The 23,231-nt window shown below is 41.9% G+C and overlaps 1 protein-coding gene across 8 annotated transcripts in view; it reads left to right on the top strand.

Moving 5' to 3' along the window:
• MYOF (myoferlin) overlaps positions 1-23,231 on the top strand; it is a 173,319-nt gene that overhangs the window by 76,006 nt on the left and 74,082 nt on the right. For 5 of the 8 annotated variants that reach the window (XM_077946808.1, XM_077946804.1, XM_015147702.3 and 2 more), the window contains 14 exons: positions 18-80; positions 164-214; positions 1,353-1,383; positions 1,870-1,985; positions 2,668-2,794; positions 4,634-4,737; positions 5,310-5,378; positions 5,478-5,521; positions 6,528-6,610; positions 9,511-9,549; positions 13,296-13,420; positions 14,520-14,636; positions 21,354-21,531; positions 22,757-22,881. In XM_077946808.1, the coding sequence (XP_077802934.1) occupies positions 18-80; positions 164-214; positions 1,353-1,383; positions 1,870-1,985; positions 2,668-2,794; positions 4,634-4,737; positions 5,310-5,378; positions 5,478-5,521; positions 6,528-6,610; positions 9,511-9,549; positions 13,296-13,420; positions 14,520-14,636; positions 21,354-21,531; positions 22,757-22,881 (1,272 nt within the window). The remainder of the gene's footprint in view (positions 1-17; positions 81-163; positions 215-1,352; positions 1,384-1,869; positions 1,986-2,667; positions 2,795-4,633; positions 4,738-5,309; positions 5,379-5,477; positions 5,522-6,527; positions 6,611-9,510; positions 9,550-13,295; positions 13,421-14,519; positions 14,637-21,353; positions 21,532-22,756; positions 22,882-23,231) is intronic. The other 3 variants (XM_077946806.1, XM_015147703.3, XM_077946805.1) reach the window with 1 other exon arrangement.

Here is a 23,231-nt window from a genome sequence, read left to right as displayed (position 1 = left end):
CTCTATTGTTTTGGCAGTTGTTTTTCTACAATGTCAACATGACCCCTTCTGAATTGATGGATGAGATCATCAGCATCCGGGTAAGGGTCAGCGCGTAGGAAGGTACTGCTCACTCACTGCCAGGCAAAGCCAATCATTTCTTCACTACTCTTCTTTCTTGCAGGTTTATAATTCTCACTCTCTGCGGGCAGATTGTCTGATGGGGGAATTTAAGGTGGGTGACAACAGTCTGCTTCATTCAACTTACAGAAAGATGAGAACTTTCATAATAGAAATGTGATTCCTGTGTACCCATCTTGGTGGCATCTTGGGAATGTGTAAGGGTTCAGCATGATGACGCTTGCTGAAGGCTGCCTGGGGCTTGTCTATTTCCAAAGTGTAACACTGAACAGAGCTCTCAAAGTAAGATGACCTGAAGCTGCCATATCAGGGCCCTTCCCAGGGTTGTGTCTGTGGATGGAAGCGAATCCACTGCCACAGAGGGAAGGGGTGTTGACCATGGCAAGAAGCCCACCATCCACCTCCACTTACTGGGGGCCCCAGAGCTCCATCTGTAAAGCCAGTTATGATAAATGCAGAGTGTGAAAGGAAAGCCAAACAAGGCAAGATATTCAGGATGTTTCTCTAAGTAACTCTCACTGGAATGAAAGGACAAATTCTCGGCTGGCTTCTTCCCAGCAATTCTATGTGGAATAGGCTGTCTCTCCAAGAAAGGAGCTCTAGTCACTAGAAGTCCTAGAGGATGATCTGGGTCAGGCAGACCTGTGTTCATACCCTGTCTGCCACCAAGTAGCCACATGTCCCAGAGGAACTCAATCTCTCTGATCCTCAGTTTCTTCATCTGTAAAATGAGGTGATTGAGAAAAGTAAATGAGATGGTATGTGTAAAGCACCTAGCACGGTACCTGGCACACTGAAGTACACAATCAATGGTGATATTAATAGTAGCATTAGCTGGAGGAGGAGGAGGAGGAAGAGGAGGAGAATTGGACAGGAAACTGGGCCAGGTGAATTTCTGTAGGATGACCAATGGTCCCACTTTGCCTGGGACTTTAGTGGTAAAATTGAGAATAACCCAGGCAGATTGGGACATATTGGTCACTTTGCTTCCGTGGTCTCTTCCAGCCCTAAGACTAGCTCATTCATTCAATAGTGATTTACTGAGAGTCTTCCATGTGCCACACATCAGACAAGGCACTGGGGATACAGAGGATAAGATGGAAATGTTGGGTCTCAAGGAAATTTAAGTGTAATCAAGATATGATATTGACATATAATAATGATGGCTTCTTTAAAGTGACTAGACTGATTTTAAAATCTACTTAGACTACTTTTGATTCTTGTTTTCCCAGATTGATGTTGGATTTGTTTATGATGAACCTGGTAAGTAATATTCTCCCATCAATTTGAAGTCTTAAATTCATTCCTTCTAACTCTGAAGATGATTCCAGGAATCAAGACAATCTGGGGGATCAAAGAATTAAAGGAATTTTTAAAAAATATTAGGGAGAAGAGAGGATGCTTAGTGGGAATAAATAACAGTAGCTTAGTACAAATGTCTAATTTTTTTATCTTAACATTCAAAATAGATGATTTCTATGTTTCGTGAGGATATTCTGACCTTATCAAAATTAAATTATAAAACTAGTTGGTACAGCTTAGTCTTGTTTGTCACATGAGGACAGAATGGTGGGGGTGGTGTACAGGGAGAGTAAAAAACAAGACATGAAAGTGGAGACTCATCTGGGGAATTTGGTGTGTCATGAGGAGGCTTCCAAGAAAATGCAGTTTATCTTATGGCAGAGGAATCACAGACCTATCAGCATCTCGTTAGCATGTCCCTTTCCTTTTACTCCTTCTCTATTTTAGGCCATGCTGTCATGAGAAAGTGGCTGCTTCTCAATGACCCGGAAGATACCAGTTCAGGTTCTAAAGGTTATATGAAAGTCAGCATGTTTGTCCTGGGAACCGGAGATGAGCCTCCTGTGAGTCCTTACGTTCTCTACTTTCTACACTTCTCACTAAGAAAGAAGACCAAGAGTTAAGCCTGTGGGCATGGGTAATTGTGAAATGGAGCACAGCTTGCCGTCAGTACCCTCTGATTGCCCCTGTTCTTCAAAAGCTGTTCTTTTCTTCATCATGGACTTACCATTCTAGCTTGCTTAGACTCCTATCTGGTGTCTATGAGTGAGCGTTTAATTGAGAAAAGATGCATGTGTTTTTACAATGTCCTTGCATCATTAGAAAGACTGCTTTTATCTAGAAAGCATGACTTACTTGCAGAATTAGGCATTGCTACCTAAATGGTTAGTGATTATTCTAGGAAACTGGGCGGCAAAGTGCAGAAGTGGCCAGAGAGAAGTTGAAGGGACATCAGAAACACACACACACACACACTCTCTCTCTCTCTCTCTCTCTCTCTCTCTCTTACTATTTGGTGCTCATAAAATGACAGAAAGATACAAAAAAATATGAGCATTGATTTTGTGGAGCAGTTTTGAGGTTGAAGGAAAACTGGTAGTTGATGGTAGGTTGAATTCTTAAGCCCCAAACACAGGAAGTCCTAATGGAAACAATTCTGAATGGTTTCATTTTATAAGCATTCATCTGGCTTTTTCCAAGTGCTGCTTTTCTGTATGTATAATTTAAATCATGTGCCCCTAATAGCCTGAGAGACGAGATCGTGATAATGACAGTGATGATGTGGAGAGTAATTTGTTACTCCCTGCTGGCATCGCCCTCCGGTGGGTGACCTTCTTGCTGAAAATCTACCGAGCTGAGGACATTCCCCAGAGTATGTACTGATTTAATCTTGCCCCAGAATTGTCGGTTATCTACGTGATGAGATGTGTTAAAATCAAACTCTAATAGTGATTGGTGTCCCTATCGTATGTTTTTCTTCTGAAAGGGCTTCATGGGCTTATTTTCATTCATTCTGGTCCCGTTGAAAGCTACCTGAGAAGGCTCATGGCACAGCCAGTTGGTTGCTGATCGTGTTCCTTGTTGAGTACCTGCCTTTGGCCCATTTGGCTCTCTCTCTTCTTCTATCAATGTTCTGTATCTTCTCTTTATTCTAGAGGATGCTAAAGAGACATGAGCAGTCAGCACTTCCAACCCCTTTCATCCCAAATGAAAATGTGAACTGTTACCAAATCAAGGTGTTTGCTATCCAGCTATAAAAAAAAAAAATAGCTGAAATTAGCTGGGCGTGGTGGCAGGTGCCTGTAATCCCAGTTACCTGGGAGGCTGAGGCTTGAGAATCACTTGAACCGAGGAGGCGGAGGTTGCAGTGAGCCATGCCACTGCACTCAAGCCTGGGCAACAGAGTGAAACTCCATCTCAAAAAAAAAAAAAAAAAAAAAGTTGCCGTCCCGATCGCTTCTAGTGATTCCATTTATAGGAACTAGTCTGGTTATCCCTCTGTCACGGCTGATGGCCCAGCCTCCTATCTGCCTTGCTGGGCCTGTCTGGTTCCTGCTGGGCTCTGGGACATGGGATCCTTCTCCAAGTCCCCAGGAGGCTGCACCCACTATACAGGCCATGGGTCTCTTCAGGATTTGCTGCTTTTCTTGGGAATCCTTTTCTTCTTTTAAGATCGTATGGTCTTAAAAGATGGTATTGTAGGACCTCCCCATACCCACCTTTCTCTCAAAAATGTGTCAAATGGGCCGGATGCAGTGGCTCATGCCTATAATCCCAGCGCTTTGGAAGGCCAAGGTAGGAGGATTGCTTGAGGCAAGGAGTTCAAGACCAGCCTGGGCAACATAGCAAGACCTCTGTCTCTATTTTTTTTTTTTTAAAGAAGAAAGAAATACATAAAATGAAGTAAATAAATTAAAATCCTGATCTCTATTTACTTTTTAGCTTAATCAACTGTAGATTGTAGTTAAGTGTATTATTTGTGATTATGCCAAATTTTCTTGAATTTCTCTGAAAAAGACTAGGACTATATCATTTTGACCTATAGTACCTTTCTCCCGATTGAAAGCAGGCCTGAGTTTGAGAATCATCTCTTACTCTCACTGAATGAAATGTGTTGTATTTTTTTCCTCCGTAAAAGATCAAGTCTTTTTTTTTTTTTTTTTGAGATAGTCTCACTCTGTCACCCAGGCTGGAGGCTGGCATATACTGGCTTGATCTTGGCTAACTGCAGGATTCAAGTGATTCTCGTGCCTCAGCCTCCCAAGTGGCTGGGATTACAGGCATGTGCCACCACACCTGGCTAATTTTGTTTGTTTGTTTGTTTTGAGACTGAGTCTCGCTCTGTCACCAGGCTGGAGTGCAGTGGCATGATCTTGGCTCACTGCAATCTCTGCCTCCCAGGTTCAAGCAATTCTCCTGCCTCAGCCTCCCGAGCAGCTGGGATTACAAGCGTATACCACCACACCCAGCTAAGTTTTGTATTTTCAGTAGAGAAGGGGTTTCACCACGTTGGCCAGGATGGCCTTGATCTTCTGACCTTGTGATCCACCTGCCTTGGCCTCTCAAAGTGCTGGGATTACAGGCATGAGCCACTGCGCCTAGCCTGTTGCAACTATTTTGATGTATAAGAGAACTTTTAAAATTTTGCCAAATTTCTGCTGTTTTTAAGAGAATTGAACTTCATTTCTGCTGTATAACTATCACCTTTCAGTGGATGATGCCTTCTCACAGACAGTAAAGGAAATATTTGGAGGCAATGCAGATAAGAAAAATCTCGTGGATCCTTTTGTAGAAGTTTCCTTTGCTGGAAAAAAGGTTCGTACATGATCTAAATGCAGATGCTGCTAAGAATAAGTATTTAAAACCACTGTGCTTTCCTTGGAGTGAATTCCTACTTACTCTTTGTTAAAATAGCCCCCTGATGAGCCGGGCACTCTGCGGGAACACAGATTATCTGAGTCTGAACACGCCAGACTTCTCCACAGGTTTATTTTGGAGTGGAAAGTATGCAGAACACAAATTAGAAAATTCAGTCTTTTGAGAGATTAACATAGGGAAGGCTACCACTGAATTTCTGGAACTGCTTTTCAGGTCCAAACATTATCTTAACCTTAGGCAAGCTCTCTGGCCAGCCGCACCCATCCCTGCTAAATGCTGTAGGACAGAGACCTAATGAAAAAAATGGTTAAAAACAAGTTCCTGGTGCATTGAAACAGCAATGATTAACGTTAAACCCATTTCATATTTTACAAATCATCAAGAAAAAGTTCAACCAGGTTCTTAAGTATATAAGTAAACTGGTAAAGTCATAATCTAGTATGCATAGATTGTAAACTTCAGAACTTAGAAACTTGAAAACCTACACTTTTGCTTTGGTGATTTTGCAGGTTTGTACAAACATAATTGAGAAAAATGCAAACCCAGAGTGGAATCAGGTCGTCAATCTTCAGATCAAGGTTTGGCTTTCTTTTTTTTTCAGAAAAAGTAAGAGTACTTACTTTAATAATTACTAAATCATCGAGAAATAACTACTTTTTTCTGTTTCATTTTTATAGTTTCCTTCAGTGTGTGAAAAAATAAAACTAACAGTATATGACTGGTGAGTTGAAAATAGATACATGTCTAATTCAACATAAAAGAATTAAATATTTGAATATTGTGAAACATTACTCTGGATGGTCTCTTTCTGGTATTTTGCTTTTTTTCCAGAGGAAAGGATGAATTGCTCCTGGAACTGGGTGTTTTCTTAAAACAAAATTTAATAATAGTGTTACTGCAAAAAAAGCTTTGATTATTTCGGTCCAACTGCTCATAAACAAAAGGGGAATGTGCTCTGAAAATGCCCCAAGATAAGAGATCAGGGATTTAAATATCATTAGGCTGTCCAGAATAGACTTCAGAAATACAGTCAAGCATTTCTTGGGAAGAATCACCAAAACATTCTGAGAGCAATTCATTGTTATTGTTAAAAAAGAAAATTGTAAAACTACCTCAATGAAGGCAAGGAAAAGTCCTTGAAATGTTCTGATGGAATTTTTACTAGACCAGCCTCCTAGCACTGATTGGCCATAACAAGACTGTTCTTGGAATGTTCTAGTTGGATGTAGCATTCAGCAGGCACCCTTAGCTCCCTGAAAGTGGAAACATGACAAGTATCATTACCATCATCATCATGATCGTAATTATGTAATCTGCCTATAATTGATTAATTCATTTTATGACAGTGGTATTGAGTGTAACCATAGGCACATCCCTTGGCCTCTCTGTACAATTGCAATTTAATAACTTCAGAATGAATTACTTCACTAGATCAGTGTTTCTAAAGGGTGGTTGGAAGACCATCTGTATCAGAATCAATTGGGATATACTTATAAATGCAAACTCTTGGTCCTCACTGTAGGCTTATTGAATTAAAAATGTGGACAGGAGATGAGGGTGAGAAGTCTCCAGTTGATTACTAAGTACAATTAAGTTTGAGGCCCACTGGGCATGATCATTTCTGAAGTCTGGGGTATTTTCCAGTTCTAACTTTTTTTAATTGTTGAAATGACATATCTTCATAGATGGAGCTCTTAACCTATTATTATTATTATTATTTTACATAGGGACCGTCTTACTAAAAATGATGTAGTTGGAACAACATATCTACACCTCTCTAAAATTGCTGCCTCTGGTGGGGAAGTGGAAGGTAAGTCATTCAACAGATCTAGAGCAAGACTGGATACAGAACTTCTGGAGAAAAAAATAAACAGTAGGTTTGGTTTCTTAGAAGCCAAATGTGATGAACCTAGTGAACCATTTCAATGATGTTTTGGTGATGGCCTGCAAAACAATTAATAATTGAAGTATATAAGTAAACTGCTAAAGTCATAATCCAATATGCATAGATTGTAAACTTTTAGGAACAATGAAATTTACAGTTTGAAGATTTTCAGCTTTCTTGCTCCCATCCAAAACTTCTTTCCCAATAGTGGTTTTATGAAATGTTTGTGTCAATACAGAGGGCTACCACCTTATTTTTTAGAGTGGCATTGACCCAAGTCCACCCACATATACAATAATACTCCCTTCTCAACTGATTCCCTTGGCAGGAACAGTAAGGTCAGATGCCAATGAACCATGTAATCCTCACTCCCTAAAATAGTGTGTATTAGGCCTTCATTCTCACAAGCACTGATAGCCAACACATTGTTTTTTCTGTAGTTTTCCTAACACTTTTCTTGAGAACTACTTGGCTATACCTGGCATTATGGTTTTGTGCATATATGCCAGAAATTGTAACAGGGAATGAAGGAGAGAGGTTAAGATGATAAGAGAAAAAATTAATGTTAACACAGTAATACCAACAGCTTGCTTATTTATTTGTTTTTTGAGACGAAGTCTCACTCTGTCACCCAGGCTAGAGTGCAGTGGCGCAATCTCAGCTCACTGCAACCTCTACCTCCCAGGTTCAAGCAATTCTTCTGCCTCAGCCTCCCGAGTAGCTGGGACTACAGGTGCCCACCACCATGCCCAGCTAATTTTTGTATTTTTAGTAGAGACAGTTTTACCATGTTGGCCAGGATGGTCTCCATCTCCTGACCTCGTGATCCACCCGCCTCGGCCTCCCAAAGTGCTGGATTACAGGCGTAAGCCACCGTGCCCGGCCCAGTGGCTTATTTTTTGTGACCAAAACTAAAATTATTGTAATTGCCAATAGATTAAACATATTGAGAGATTAAACACAGGAAACAAAGTAAGAGACTTTGAGACAAAATTTTGTCTTGGGGAACCCAAGGTTCCTCTCAACCTTATCTTGTTTAAGGTCTTTTATATATTTTGAAAAAACATTGTTAAAAGCAATGGATAACATAAATAAGAACCTGGTTATTTTATATATATATATATAAAATACATATATATAAATACATATATATATAAAATACATATATATAAAAATACATACATATATATAAAATACATATATATATATAAAAAATACATATATATATAGTATTAGATATTAGAAGATGAAGAAGATATTAGAGATATGGTGAAGAACATATAGATTTCCTGTCTCCAGAAGGGGGGGAAAATATAAAGGCAATCAGAAGACAAGGTGGTGAACAGACATATAGTACAAATATAAAGGTACATGGCTGGGTGTGGTGGCTCATGCCTATAATCCCAGCACTTTGGGAAGCCAAGGTGGGCAGATTATTTGAGGTCAGGAGTTCGACACCAGGCTGGCCAACATGGTGAAACTCCGTCTCTACTAAAAATGGAAAAATTAGCTGGGCATGGTGGTTGAGGGCCTGTAATCCCAGTTAGGAAGCTGAAGCAGGAGAATCGCTTGAACCTGGGAAGTGGAGGTTGCAGTGAGCCGAGATTACGCCACTGCACTCCAGCCTGGGCAACAGAGCAAGACTCCATCTTGAATGAATGAATGAATGAATAATTATATGTGGCATTATTTTAAGCAAATGATAGAGGGTAAGAAAGAGATTCCATCTGAATGTTCTCTGCTGAGTAGCATAGTGATCATAACACTGGAGCTGCAATGAAGGAAACGTAATCACAGCCCTTTCCTTTTCTCTGCAGAGAATAATATTTATATGGTTGCTAGAATGTAAGCACTATTTATTTTGATTTTTGATTTTTAAAATTTAACCTGTAACCAAAGCTCTGAACAAAGTGTAGATGTCATCACCCATTACAGTGTAAAAATATGGAAGATAGAGATGAGAAGCCGAAGGAGGAAGAGGAGTGGAGGTAGGGCAGGGGTGCTAATAGCCTCTTCTCTTCAAGTCAGGAATCTCAATATGACTATAGATAAAATCATAAATGTGACCATTACAGGAAATAAAAACCATGCTGGAACTATATGGGGGGAGGGTAAAGATGACTGAAATCCATTCATTATTCATAAGAAACCATTAAATAATATCTAAAGATAATTATTCAGAAATAGTGGCATAAGCATTTTGCTTAGTGACGTGTGGTAACATCCAGAAGAACTAAAAACAGAGATTGCTACAAACAATTTTAGCTTCTGTCTCTGGGGCCTCTCATTGCAAGCCCTGCAGACCATGGGGTTACAGGGTCTTAAAATAACAATGGGCTGTCAACATCGCCTTTCCCCCCACAAAGAAACAAACCATGCTTTCAATCAAATGTGCAATGAACTCCAGGCCTTTGCTTACACAGCCTAAGACCACATTTACTTAGATTTTTTGATGTTGGTCCCAACTAAGCCGTAAGATAAATAAATGTTTTATTAAAAACGTGAAATGCTGGTAACTTCACCAGGACCCCTCTGTCCCTGGGCAGCTAGCTCTTCTGCTTCCTGGCTTCCTTGGGGCTGGGTGAGATTGAGTTACTCACGTGTGGTGGTTCTGCTTGTTGTCACAAAATCAGGTGTCATTTTGCATTTAACCAATGAGAATTGTATGCATTACAAAAGGGTCATATATGACTTGGGTCTGAATTTGGGATTTTTCTGGTGTTGCTAAATCACGTACCTGGCACTGGATTTGATTAATGTTTTCAATGTCTGTTTCATAATGCCTGTGTTTTTCTTGTTTAACCAGTCATATTTTTACTATATAGATTTCTCATCTTCGGGAACTGGGGCTGCATCATATACAGGTTTATGCTTCGTAATTTTGCTTTCTGTTAGATCTTCCTAGCTAATGTTATCTTATTAAGAATATATTGACTGTCTTTAGAACTTTTTTTGACATTTTGCTGTCTCAACATAGTTTCGCTAGAGTAATAATTTTTGTGTTAGTGCCATATGGTTGTCCTGCATGGCTAAGCTTAAAAGAAATGTGCTAACCAGGCTTTGCTCCATGTCTCATGCTTTCAGCTAAATGTACACCATCGTATTTGGCTTTACTGCAAATAATTTATTGTGAGATATAACATTTTCTGTTATCGTTTATGTTCAGTAGGTAGAGATATGGAGCACTAAATCAATTGTTCTGAAATTTATCAAGTAACTTTCCCCCAATATCAATGTGAATCTCTAGGTTGGAAAATACTGAACGTTTTTAGTTTGCAACCTGAAGATCTTCCCCTCCCCACAAAATGAGGGATCATAACACATCCTTTGGTTTGCACAGAACTTGTCATTTTTTGCAAGTTTGCTCAATACTGTCACACGCTTGACCATCACAACTCTCCTAGGGCAGATGCTTTTGTTCCCCTAATAGACGAAGACTCTGAGGTTTAGAGAGGTTCATTATCTGTCAGATAAGCATGATTCGCCCTGCCACAATAATCTCCCAGGGTTGTGGTAAGAGAGGAAAGAGATATTGCATGTGGGAAAGCTTTGCAAACTCTGAAGCTGTGTGCAAATATAAGGTGATATCATGTAAATATGTAATTGACACAATGCCCAATTCTTATTTGCTTTAAACAATCTATTTTATTATAATCACACTTTATATGAATATTAAGTAGTCCTTAGATTTGCAGTGACCTTGGCAGATGGGCAAGCACTTTATTCTTTATTCATTTGTTTAACCAATCAATGAATATTTTTGTAGTAGTATCACATGATAGAACCAGTAGTAGGTGTTTAGGAAATCAAAATACAACATACTTAAATCCTGCCACTCCCCCTGAAAAGTGATACTTTAGTCACAGAGATGTACAGCTATGTAGGGTTCTAGAAACTAAAATATACAGTAATTATTTGTAGGAATCCAAAACATGAAGGGGATTCAAAAAGCTAAAGGAGGCATGGAAAATATTGTTGGAAAGTGGGTTGTAGCTAGGTCAGAGGAAATCCTTGATGGCAGGCTAAAGGATTTTTATTTTATTTTTGTATAGGCTTTTCAGCAAGGACATTGGGAAGTTTGATGTGACCACGGTGCATTAAACGGATTAGGAAACTTTGGAAGCAGGAAGAGACTTAGCTTATGAGAGAATGGGTTTTCTTTCTTTCTTTCTTTTTTTTTTTTTTTTTTCTGAAACGGAGTTTTGCTCAAGTCACCTAGCCTGGAGTGCAATGGCATGATCTTGGTTCACTGCAACCTCCAACTCCTGGATTCAAGTGATTCTCCTGGCTCAGCCTCCCTAGTAGCTGGAATTACAGGCATCTGCCACCACGCCTGACTAATTTTTTTTTTTTTTTATTTTTAGTAGAGACGGGGTTTCACCATGTTGGCCAAGCTGGTCTTGAACTCCTGAACCTCAGGTGATCCTCCTGCCTCGGCCTCCCAAAGTACTGGGATTACAGGCGTGAGCCACCATGCCTGGCCTAGAGAATGGGTTTTCCCAGGAGTCTACACTACGATGTGAGCACATAGAAGGAAGATTCCTTCTGTTAATGTGCAATGAAACAAGTCAAAGGGGTAACATACCAGAAGAGAGATTTGTTGGACAAAAATAATTAAGCCCCTGGCATTAAGCTGATATGCAGTGGATCATTCTTGACAATTTGTGTTTCAATCCCTGGGGATCTTTAACAAAAAGCAAATACACACGACAGCACAGTCAATCATGGGAACCAGGTGGAGGAGAGGTGAGGTTAGACCAAAGGAATGGATGGGGTGGGTAGTGGAGGGTATCCTTTTCTGAGCTTTTTTTTTTTTTTTTTCAAGGTCTGGAGTTAAATCTGCCAGTTTGTGGGACTTTTGACAAGTTGCATCACTTCTGTGGGCTTTGACTTGCCCATCCATAATGTGACATGACTGTGGCGCCGTAGCTTAAACATCCATTCTTACTGGAATATTCTGTGATTCAACTTCTTTCTCTTTTAATCTTTTTTTCGTGTGTGATTCAACTTCTAAAAATGACTTCCTTTCCTCTCTGTGAATCTCTGCTTTAATTCTCTGTTCTCACCCAACATCCCTCCACTAAAACAAAATATTTTAGCACACAGAAAGAAGTCCAAACCCTGTTTATTAGTGATCAATTAATCATCTTTGCAGTGTTCCATATGCCACAGTGGATAAAGCCAAGCCAATTTATATGTTCATGTATATAGTCATTCCTCCTGTTTATCTGTCTTCAAGATGATAACATGATTCAGAGAACTCTCTGTTGAAGAAACTGCTGGTCCCTCTTTGGGTTTCATAAGAGATTTCCAAACATGTGTGACATGTAGCATCCTAGGGTGTTACCAAATCTCAACTTTAGGCTGCATATGCATTACTTTTGTACATCTTAAATGTTTCTTTTTTCTTGCTCTCTTCACTGAGATTGCTATTCAGCTCTTTTCTGCCTGTGTCCATGATTTCTATCTCCCCACAAACGTGTACACACCCACTTAAACATACAGAGAGCCTCACATAATGAAAATGATTGTTCAGTACATGTCTATAGGGTTAGGTAAATTATTTATTAATGGGCATCATTCTGATGACGCTGCTCCATATTTATCTTTCTCCCTTAGTTTTAAGCATATAGTTGGAAAGGGCCATAGATATGATCTGTTCAACCTCATTGATAACAGGAATTATCCTGAAAACATGCTGAAAAATAGGCTGAAGGCTTTGCCTCAACATTTCTTCTGATTGTCCCTAATGCAACCTGTCCCATTGTTTATCATTTCTAATTCACAGAAAGTTCTGCCTTATACAGAGTGAACCAAAGCTGATCTCCCTGTAACTCCCAGCAGTGGTCCTTACTCTGCTTCTGGAGATAAGTCCATCCCTCTCCCATATGGGGGCCATTCAGGTTACTGAAGGCATATTTCCCCAGCCTCACCCACACTTTCCCCATTTTCAGCTATTTAATTATATTGTCCTCAGTGCCCTTTTTTGAGAAGTCTTGCTAAGACCAGGTAGCAGAAATAAGGAGCTTATCAGATGACCACCAGGGATAGAAAGGAATGAATGGGAATCTTCATGTCACTTATGAATATCACATGGTCTTACAACCACAGGCAGGCAGTTTATTAGCACGTATAAAATTTAAAAATATCTTGTATTTTTAACAGCATCTGCTAGAGTTATACTAACTACTGAAGATTAAATGACACTTTAGAGGAACAAATGAAGTTCATATAATATGTCATTTAAGTGACTTCCCAAAACAATATAATCTTTTGCCCCAATTGGCAATGGCATGTTTAATACAATGCCCATTATAAACTTGCAAAAAATGTGAAGGTCAACTTCAAAGTCTAATTGCTCTTTATTTAAATAACATTATATATTTATAAAAATAAGCTTACCTGTGCTATCTGCAAATGTTTTTATTTAATATTTTATGTAGCAATAAGAAAAGAGAAATACGGCAAGCCTCATGGTGCTTACAACTTGCATTAATACAACTAACTCACAAAATGGAGGAAAATAGTCTCACCTAACTAATAACTAATATTTATTTCAATAGATTGAATGTTAAGAGCCTAACACCTAATGATGATGTTTCTTTCTCAGTAAACACAGGAGAAACAGAGGTAGGCTTTGTTCCAACATTTGGACCTTGTTACCTGAATCTTTACGGAAGCCCCAGAGAATACACAGGATTCCCAGACCCCTATGATGAGCTGAATACTGGAAAGGTTGGTTTCTCAATTAAGGTGGTTATTAATCAACATTGGTTAATGTGATTATTTCTTCTTATAATGTCTGATCAAGTATTGCAGGATAGAAGTTTCATACTCCCTAAGACTTAGAATGCAAAGATAGGAAAAGATTGTGGAGATGATCTCACTGGGGGATGGCCAATGGCCATTTCCCCCAACTTCTATGCTTATGGTAGATATCAATAATCAATGCTGGCTCTCTTTCCTAATAAGCCCCTGTGCTGCCTTGGAATTCTTTTCAACATCATATTCCAGGAATTTACCAAGCACTAGGCAATGACATGCTCCCTGAAACCCTTTATTACCCTTGATCTGATCAGTCCTTTCATTTCATAGATGAAGACATGGAAACCCGGAGATGGGAAACGCTCTTTTTACTACAACAGAAGCCAAATGTCTTTTAGGTATCTCCAAGGCTCAAGAAAGGGACCAAGCTAGAGAGAAAAAGCCCTGAGAGGGGAAGGGTAAAAGACTGGCTGTAGAGTTGGGAGCCCTCCCATCCTTTCCAGAAGGTTCTATTGCCAGCACTGCTGGGTGTCATGGGAGGAGTAGCCACTCTTCATCCTCATTCCGAGCTGCACCCAGAACATCTTCCTCCTACATCTTCTTCTTTTACTTCCTGGCTATTCTGAGACTTGCCCTGGTTGCCAACATGGCAGCCTCCCTATTCTGAGAAGAGGAGAAAAGCAGCCAAGTTAACACAGAAAAATGCAGAGCTTCCCTGCTGAAGTACGGTGAAGGGAGACTTAGAGCCCCATCCACCTCCTACCTCCCAGGCTCCGCAACCTCCTTCTGGAGCCTAGAGCATGGTTTGAAGGCCTCTGACCTTGGTCGTAGCTAAGATCTTTTTAGCCCTGGCATCCCAAGGTGTTCTTTGAGATCTGTCCTAAAGCCGGTGGCTCTTCTTTCAAACACCACAGACCTGAATCCAGCTGGGAGAGTTGCTGACTGATTCATTTTGAAAGTTAGGGCCATGGGAAGGAGGAACTTTTTGCAGTTTTATTAGCCTGAATAGAGACACAATTCTTTTTGCTATTGCTACCTAGAGGAATAATCCTGGATTATTGCCTTTCAGGGGGAAGGAGTTGCCTACAGAGGCAGGATCTTGGTTGAATTAGCCACTTTTCTTGAGAAGACACCACCAGATAAAAAGCTTGAGCCCATTGCAAATGATGACCTGCTGGTTGTTGAGGTAAATGTTAGAGTGTGAATAATGCATGGTATAGAAAAGGAGACCTCCAGGGGACTGAAGGGGTAGCTGGGGGTGTTGGAAGGCAACCCAACTCACAATGAACGCACTCATCTGCATGTTTCTAGAACAGCCCTTTGAGGATTGCTTCATGCTTTGAGATGTTAATACCCTATTGAAAACTGGCAAGAGCACTGATACGGTTTTTGCACAAACCGAATGACCTGTTTGCTAACTGGTGTTAGGGGTCATGGGGAAGTGGCTGTAGCAGCCACTTCTTGCTGGCACCAAGAGCTATAGGTGCCACCACTACTCATTTCCATTTTCAGAGGTGGCTGGTGGGCCTCAGGCTTCCCAGCACGGGAGGGCAGGTGTGCTGAGGGCTCACATTGCAATGGCTGTGAACCCTGCTTCCTCCTTGAAGACAGGAAATCTTCCCAGTTGACTTCCTCAACCATTTCTGAGAATCCAGGTCGATGCCTGTGTGTTGCACAAATCTGAATCGTTTGCCAGCACAGCCAGCTCATGGATACCCCTCTGTCGGCGGCCCTCCTTGCTGGGTTGCAAATCACCGCCAGCCCCCGAGCTGCCCCAGGCTGCTGTCACCCTCTGTTCTGAGCACACAGGACAGGCCCTGCCCTGATCTCCCCACTTTACAGCAGAAACCAAACAGCAACTTTTAATAAGCTTTCACTTTCAGTTTTTGGGATAAGAATAAGAAAATACAGTAAAACGGGTGACAACGTGGTTGCAAAATGTGGCTATTCTCAAAGCTCATGGGGTCAGGCTGGTGTTCTGGGTCCATGGCAGTCAGCTTTCCTGTCTACTCACAGCCTGTCTCCTTGTGGCAGGACTGGGTTCCCCAGGCTCTCCCCAAACTCCCATGGTGCCCGGAACACATCTTCATGTGAGTCCAGGCCCAACCGCCATGAGTTCTCCAGCGAGCCTGGGCCCTCTCCCTCTAGTCGTCCGATGTCTGCCTGTTACATCAGCTCCCTTTGCAGGATGATTGACAGGGAGAATAGCCATGCCCTTTAACAGAAACTATCCCTTCTTCCCCAGAGCAATGTGGCCTTGCTCATTGACTCCAGAAGACAGCTATATCAGCAGGTTAGCATCCAAAGCAGTCTTCTGGATTCCCCAGGCTTCACATGTTTGGAACATCCCGTGGTCCAGTGCTTGAGCTGTACCAATTTCAGTCCTGTCTCCTCCTTTGAGAGGAAAGGAGCAGGCTCCTGAGACTGCCCTCTCTCCACCTCACAGCCTCAGGAAGGAACTTAGCATCGCCACAGCAGCAAGCCACGGGGCATCCGTGTAACTTCACACTGGGAAAGAAATCGTTCTCCCCCATGAATTATTACAGCAAAGATGATCATTTGTTTTGTTTTTTTACTAGTTAAAGACAAAAGTCAGTAAGGTCCTAGTCATAGTCTTTCTGTCTATTCCACAACATGATCCACTCCGAAGTCCAGGAATTACAATAGATCTTGAGGAAAAATTAGGAAAAAAAAAGGGAGGGAGAGTGGGAAAAGGGGCAGTTTACATGCTAGTTACAGCCAGGATCATGCAAGAGAATAGCCAGAAACCACTTGGAGGCCTCCGTAGAGACACATGGTGGTTTTTGACTTGAGTAGTTACAGATTGGAGCTGGCTCTTGAAATGTTGGTTGGAATTCAGGGTTATGCAGAAATGCCACCATGGACATTCAACCATTATGGTACCTCTTTATTTTGTTCCATCACCAGAATGTAACTTAAGTTCATGCTGCTTCTCTTTGTTTTAAACAACCGTAGTTGCAGGGAGAAGGAGAAAGAGACCCAAGAAAATATTTTAAAAATGCTTTATTAACTGGAGTGCGAAACAAAATTAGTTTCCTTCACTGCAAATAGTTAAACACATACAGGCAAAGAAGTTTATTTCATTAATTTAGTGTAAAAGAAAAAAAAAAAAGTCAACAATGTATATTGCCCACGGAATATGTCAACAGAATAAAAGAAGAGCTTTTTATTGACTGGTAAACAAAACAGAATTCATTTTCTTTGCTCTGAATAATTAAACACAGACAGCAAAATAGTTCATCTTTTTAATTAAATAAATTTAATCAAAAGTGAAATGAAGCAAAAATTTTAAAAACCTAACAGCATTACAGAATAGGAGGGAGAGAAACGGGGATTCTGAAGATGTAGCCACACTTGAAGCAACCAGGAGCCCCAGGAGAGAGTGAAATGAGCAGATCTGTGCACCTGCCAGAAGGACTGAATGAATGCAGTCAACCTGTAACATCATCATGACCCTTGTCCGTCTTCAGAGGTCCTCTGTTCTGGGTGTTGTGCAGCTAACAAAACTTTTTGGTAAAGCTAAAAAGGCTGCAGCAAACGGGCAACTTTGTTGCCAAACAGCCAAGCGCTCCCCATCTTTCTAAAGCAGAACTGAGCTATTGCTCCCGGTGGGCCTGGTCAACAGAGGCTGCAGTGCAGGAGGGATGCAGCAGGTTCAGCCTGGCCACTTCCATAGTAAGAATCAGGCAGATAGAAGATCAAGGGTTGCCAACCCAGTGTTATTCTAATACCTGCTGGCTTCTGGAACCTCTGCCCTGCTACTAAAGGACCCCATTTTTTTTTGTCTCCAGGATCGAGAGTCTGTTGTTGGACCGCTGTCTCCCTGCTCCTCTTTCCCCAGTCTCCTTAGATGTGACCGAATGTATTTTGGGAGCATTCTATGCACTTGCATTCTCTCTCCTACTCAACTACAATCTCCTTGAGAGCTCTCATTGGTCTGGCCCACATTAAGGGCTCAAAAATGTTGCTAGAAACAGCACCTTCAGGTTCTTCCAGCTGCTCCATCAGGTGTCAGCTCCCTTTAGTAGACACACCGAAGGTGGCATGCTGGGCAGTGTTCACTTGTACCTGATCTCCTTGTCACTGACCTTTAACGTCCCATGCCTTGTGTGTCCACAGCCACTTTCAAGAACTCTTAGCTCTTATTGATATCTTGCTTGACAGAAATCACCTCCTTTTCCAAATCGACTGCTGAAACTTTATACCACCTTATCTACAAGGTGCACTAGTCACTGACGATCAGAAAGAGTCCCAAGGCCCTAACCCCACCTGAGTCCAGTAGATTACAACTTATATTCTTTTTTTCTTTTTTCTGAGACAGAGTTTTACTCTTGTTGCCTAGACTGGAGTGCAATGGTGTGATCTTGGCTCACTGAAACCTCCACCTCCTGGGTTCAAGCGATTTTCTTGCCTCAGCCCCCCGAGTAGCTGGGATTACTGGCACCTCTCATCATGCCCGGCTAATTTTTTGTATTTTTAGTAGAGATGGAGTTTCACCATGTTGGCCAGGCTGGTCTCAAACTCCTGACCTCAGGTAATCCACCCGCCTCGGCCCCCCAGTGCTGGGATTACAGGCGTGAGCCACCGCACCCAGCCCAATTTATATTCTTTAATTTTCTCATGTTGTAGGCAGGTCTTGTCCCAGGCTCTGTTCTCTGAATGGTGCTTGTTGTTCCTTCCCCGCTCTACCTGTTTGTGCCCTGAGGGCAGAGAGGAAGTGGGAAAGGTCTGAGGGAGCAGCAGAATTCTCAGCTGCCTGAATCTTGGAGGGTAGCCTGGCTCTGGGGCAGGTGAGCCGATGGTGGGGGTGCTCCTCCTGGAGTCTTGGCTTGCCTGGTGATCCCGGGAGCTGCTCCGTCTTCAGCGGCTTGCTCACAGTGTGTCCCCTCTCTGTTGGGAATTGTGCTGATGGCCAGAAGTCCAAACTATTGCTTTTAGGGCTCATACTCTCTGGGGGGGGGGGTCCTATCAGGGATTCTGGGGTCATTTTGCAAGCTCTGCGTGAGAGCATCTGCAGAGTTCTAATGGAATCCTGGCTATGTGGAGGCCTGCAGAGCAGAGCCGGCCCAGCTGCAGTATCATCCCTGTAGTTCCCACCCCACATCCGAGCCTCCCCATGAACCTTTTCCATCCTGTGCAGCCCCTGGCTTAACAGATGGCTCCAGCTTAAATACCGGCCATTTTCTCCTGGGCCCTGATTCAGACCACAAATCATGCTTCCTATTTTCAGCTCCTTCCCTTTTCTCCTATCATCCTAGCTGGTTTATAAAGAAGAAGTTATGTTGTATATAGTTCTGACTAATCCAAATAACTTCCCACTTTTTCGTTTTGACACAATTCAAGCTCAAACCCAGAATTTCCACATCATTCTGGACCATGGGTATTCCAGGGGGCTTAGCTGTGGATAGTTGAGCAGAGCTCTTGACAAGTGGCATGCTCCCCTAATCCCCCTCTATCAAGGTGACAGTGGACTAAGCTAGGGAGGCTTTTAGACTCACAGTGCCCAGGTTAAAGCTTCCTCAGGTCATTCAATGTGCAGCTCAGGTTGCAAACCAATGTTTTAGGAAGACTTTTTAGAAAGATTGAGGCCTAGAGGGGATTTGACAAAACCCTATTGGAGGGTTTTATTATACCATGTCAAAAACTCCTTTAACCAAAATGGAGACTCTGTAATAGAAGGATGTTCAGGGGTTCTTCAAGACCACAAGCTTCAGTCACTGTCAGAAGTTCTTAAAACAGTCTTCAAAAATTTAAAAATTCCAGCCAGGCATGGTGGCTCATGCCTGTAATCCCAGCACTTTGGGAGGCCGAGGCAGGCGGGTCACTTGAGGTCAGGAGTTAGAGACCAGCCTGGCCAACATGGTAAAACCCCGTGTCTACTAAAAATGTAAAAATTAGCCAGGTGTGGTGACACACGCCTGTAATCCCAGCTACTTGGGAGGCTGAGGCAGGAGAATCACTTGAACCCAGGAGGTGGAAGTTACAATGAGCTGAGATCGAACCAGTGTACTCCAGCCAGGGCGAAAGAGCGAGACACAGTCTGAAAAAAAAAAGAATTAAAAATTCCACTTCTGGGTATATACCCAAAATAATTAAAAGCAGAGTCTGGGTACCATCAGAGTTCTAGAATAGACACAGGATGCGGATAGTATTGCATGGCGGAATGCACAGTACATAACGAAACACAACAACCTAAACCATTGCATGGCTCTTTGACAAGAGAAGGCACAGTGCCTGAAGATCTGTGGGAATATGTCTCATAAAGAAGAAGATATGCCAGCTGAGCAAGGATTTGGGGCAGGATATGGATTCAAGAGATTTTATGTGCCCATGAAGGAAGGCCTGAAGGGCTCATGGTCATTTCTGGTAGGCTGGTAGGTACTCAGTGTGGTTATTGTTGACCCTATCTTCTACTCTCTCAGTAAACCAGTAATTTAAAAAGAAAAAGGAAGGTTTGGGGCTGGGCATGGTGGTTCATGCCTGTAATCCCAGCATTTTGGGAGGCTGAGGAGGGCGGATCACAAGGTCAGGAGATCGAGACCATCCTGGCTTACACGGTGAAACCCCGTCTCTACTAAAAATACAAAAAATTAGCCAGGTGTGGTGGCGGGCGCCTGTAGTCCCAGCTATTCGGGAGGCTGAGGCAGGAGAATGGCATGAACCTGGAGGCGGAGCTTGCAGTGAGCCAAGATTGCGCCACCGCACTTCAGCCTGAGTGACAGAGTGAGACTGTCTCAGAAAAAAAAAGGAAGGTTTGATTTCCATTTCAATTTAAAATAAATTTACCTTATTTCCCTATTTTTATTTATATCTGACATTAAAATCTTTATTGTTATTTCTGATTAGAAAATTAATACTTTAGCTGGGTGCAGTGGCACACACCTGTAGTCGCAGCAAGTTGGGAGGCTGAGGCCAGAGGATCACTTGAACCCCCAAGAGGTTGAGGCTGTAGTGAGCCATGATCATGCCATTGCACTCCAACCTAGTGACAGCGCAAGACCCTGCCTCAAAAAAAAAAAAAGAAAATGAATACTTCATTCAAAATCATTAAAAATGTGTAAGTTAGAAAGTAAAATTTGCCATAATCTCTCCACTTTCTCCAACATAACTGCTGTTAACAATTTGAGTTACATTCCTCCAGACTTTCTTTATGAATATGCCAATATTAAAATATCTAATAGATTTATTTAAAATATACTCTTTTATTTATTTATTTATTTATTTATTTATTTATTTATTTATTTTGAGACGGAGTCTTGCTCTGTCAACCAGGCTAGATGCAGTGGCACGATCTTGGCTCACTGCAACCTCTGTCTCCCGGGTTCAAGTGATTCTCGTGCCTCAGCCTCCCAAGTAGCTGGGATTACAGGTGTGCACCACCATGCCCGGCTAATTTTTGTATTTTTAGTAGAGACGGGGTTTCACCGTGTTGGCCAGGCTGGTCTTGAACTCCTGACCTCAAGTGATCCACCCACCTCGGGCTCCCAAGGTGCTGGGATTACAGGCATGAGCCACTGTGCCCAGCCCAAAAAATATTCTTTTGTCATGGTTGCACATATGGATCTATTTAAGTCTTTTTATGAACTTTCATTCTATTTTATGGATGTAATGTAACTTGTTTAACAAGTGGCCTACTGAAAGACATGTGTACTGTTTTCATTTTTTTCCCTCCATTTCAATCAATGCCACAAGGGACATTCTAGTGCTTCTATCTTTGCTCACTTGTATGAGCGCAAGAGGAACTGGTGGGTCCAAGAACCTTCTCCCCTGTCATTTAATTCAGTACTACCTATTAGGTTTAGAATTGCATCTGCTAGAAATCCACATATAAATAAGGACAAAAGGCCTTTCACTGAAGCTTATGTCTACTCATACTTTATAGAAATACCAGCGAAGGCGGAAGTACAGCCTGTCTGCCGTGTTTCATTCGGCCACCATGTTGCAAGATGTTGGTGAGGCCATTCAGTTTGAAGTCAGCATTGGGAACTATGGCAACAAATTTGACACCACCTGTAAACCTTTGGCGTCAACAACTCAATACAGCCGTGCTGTATTTGATGGTAAGATTGGCACTAACCGTTCTCTCCTCTGCACCTTTACAGGGGGTGCACCACGGGACTGGAAGCAAGCACTGTGTCTTCCCTCTGGCACTGTTCTCCCCAGCCTATGGTTAGCGGAAAGGAAAAGGTTGAATGAGGAAGAGAGTATGGTTGGGGTTCAGGCACCTTAAAGACTGGCCAAACCCAAGACATTGCAGGTCCCATTGCCAGAGGCTGAACCCCAATGCCACCCTCTCCCTGCTGAGCTTTAACATTGGTTTTGCCCTGTAAGACCCCAAGGTAGCCACTGTGCTAAGTACTGAGCTCCCCAAAGCAGCTTCTACCCCTACGAAGCCCCAAATCTTTCTTAGGTTGAGTAGTTGAAATGAATGGACTCTGGCTCAGATACTGGGAAATCATGCTTCTGCTCTTCACTCTGTCACTCGCCAGCCTGTGACCTTAACCGCATCACTGAATTCTAACCCTCAGTTTCTTTCTCTTCTCCAGAGTTGATGTGAGGATTAAATAGCTGTATTTGAACAAAGATGGGTGAGAAATGATCCCTGATTTTAAGGAGCTTACATTCTACTCTATAAAATAAATCATAATAGAAAGTAAAGTATGAGAATTTCCAATAAAACTGTCAACAAATTGAGAGTACAGAGAAGGGAGAGAGGAATACCGATCAAATTTCCCAACAGCATTGCCAGAGTTTTAACTTAATTTTTGTACAATCAGTTTTAAAATATAAGACATCCTAGAAAATATCAGTTAATAATTCTTAATCACAGTAACGCTCTAGTACCAACCCCTATGTAGCCAGCTAAAGCTTTCAAAGAACAGGAAATTCTTTCTTTTGCCCACTTCCAACAAAAACATTTATTTAGAATAACAATTTTTAGGGACTGACATGTTCAGTCTAGCTTCCTATGTTGTCTGTATTTTCTGCTGCCACATTAGGGAACCATCTTTGATGTTCAGATGCATGGCCCTGAATCACTAAATGATCCTGAGATTGCTGTGCTCTGTCTACTAGGGTGTCTCAGAGAAAATTCCAGAACAGACTGAATAAAAAAGAGCTTCCTAGTCTTCAGTTGCTTACTTGAGTCAAATTAAAGAACCAGATCACCTAAAGCTATTCCCTAAGCCTGTGGATTAATCAGCAGCTCAGTCTGCACATCTCTTTAATAAACATGCTGTCATTTTAAGTGTTCAGTGTTCATTGACCTCCAATGTTTTATACCAGGAAACTACTATTATTACTTGCCCTGGGCCCACACCAAGCCAGTTGTTACCCTGACTTCATACTGGGAGGATATTAGTCATCGCCTGGATGCGGTGAACACTCTCCTAGTTATGGCAGAACGACTGGTAAGTTTCTCTTTTTCTGCATTTCCTTTTCACCAAGCAGGGTGAATTAGGTCAGGCCACTATAACACAAAACAGTGCTCAATACAGTGATCAATAAGGTAAGAGCAATGTCTCTAGGAAAAGTGGAGGTAGATGGTCCTAAGTTAGTATGGAGGTTCAGTGGTATTGGGGACCCAGGCTCTTACGCCCTGGTTGCTCTGCCATCACTCAGTAGTTATCATTGTCTGCATGGTAGAGGCAACTCACTACTACATCTGCCCTCCAGCCTGAGGGGAGCGGTGGTAAACAGTGGGGAGAAGATGACATCAGCCTTTCTCTTGAAGGGAAAGATGCAGAAGTCATACTCCTAA

The sequence above is a fragment of the Macaca mulatta genome, chromosome 9 (genome assembly GCF_049350105.2).
Source record: "Macaca mulatta isolate MMU2019108-1 chromosome 9, T2T-MMU8v2.0, whole genome shotgun sequence".
Lineage (NCBI taxonomy): Eukaryota > Metazoa > Chordata > Mammalia > Primates > Cercopithecidae > Macaca > Macaca mulatta.
This window is presented reverse-complemented; position numbering and strand designations above follow the sequence as displayed.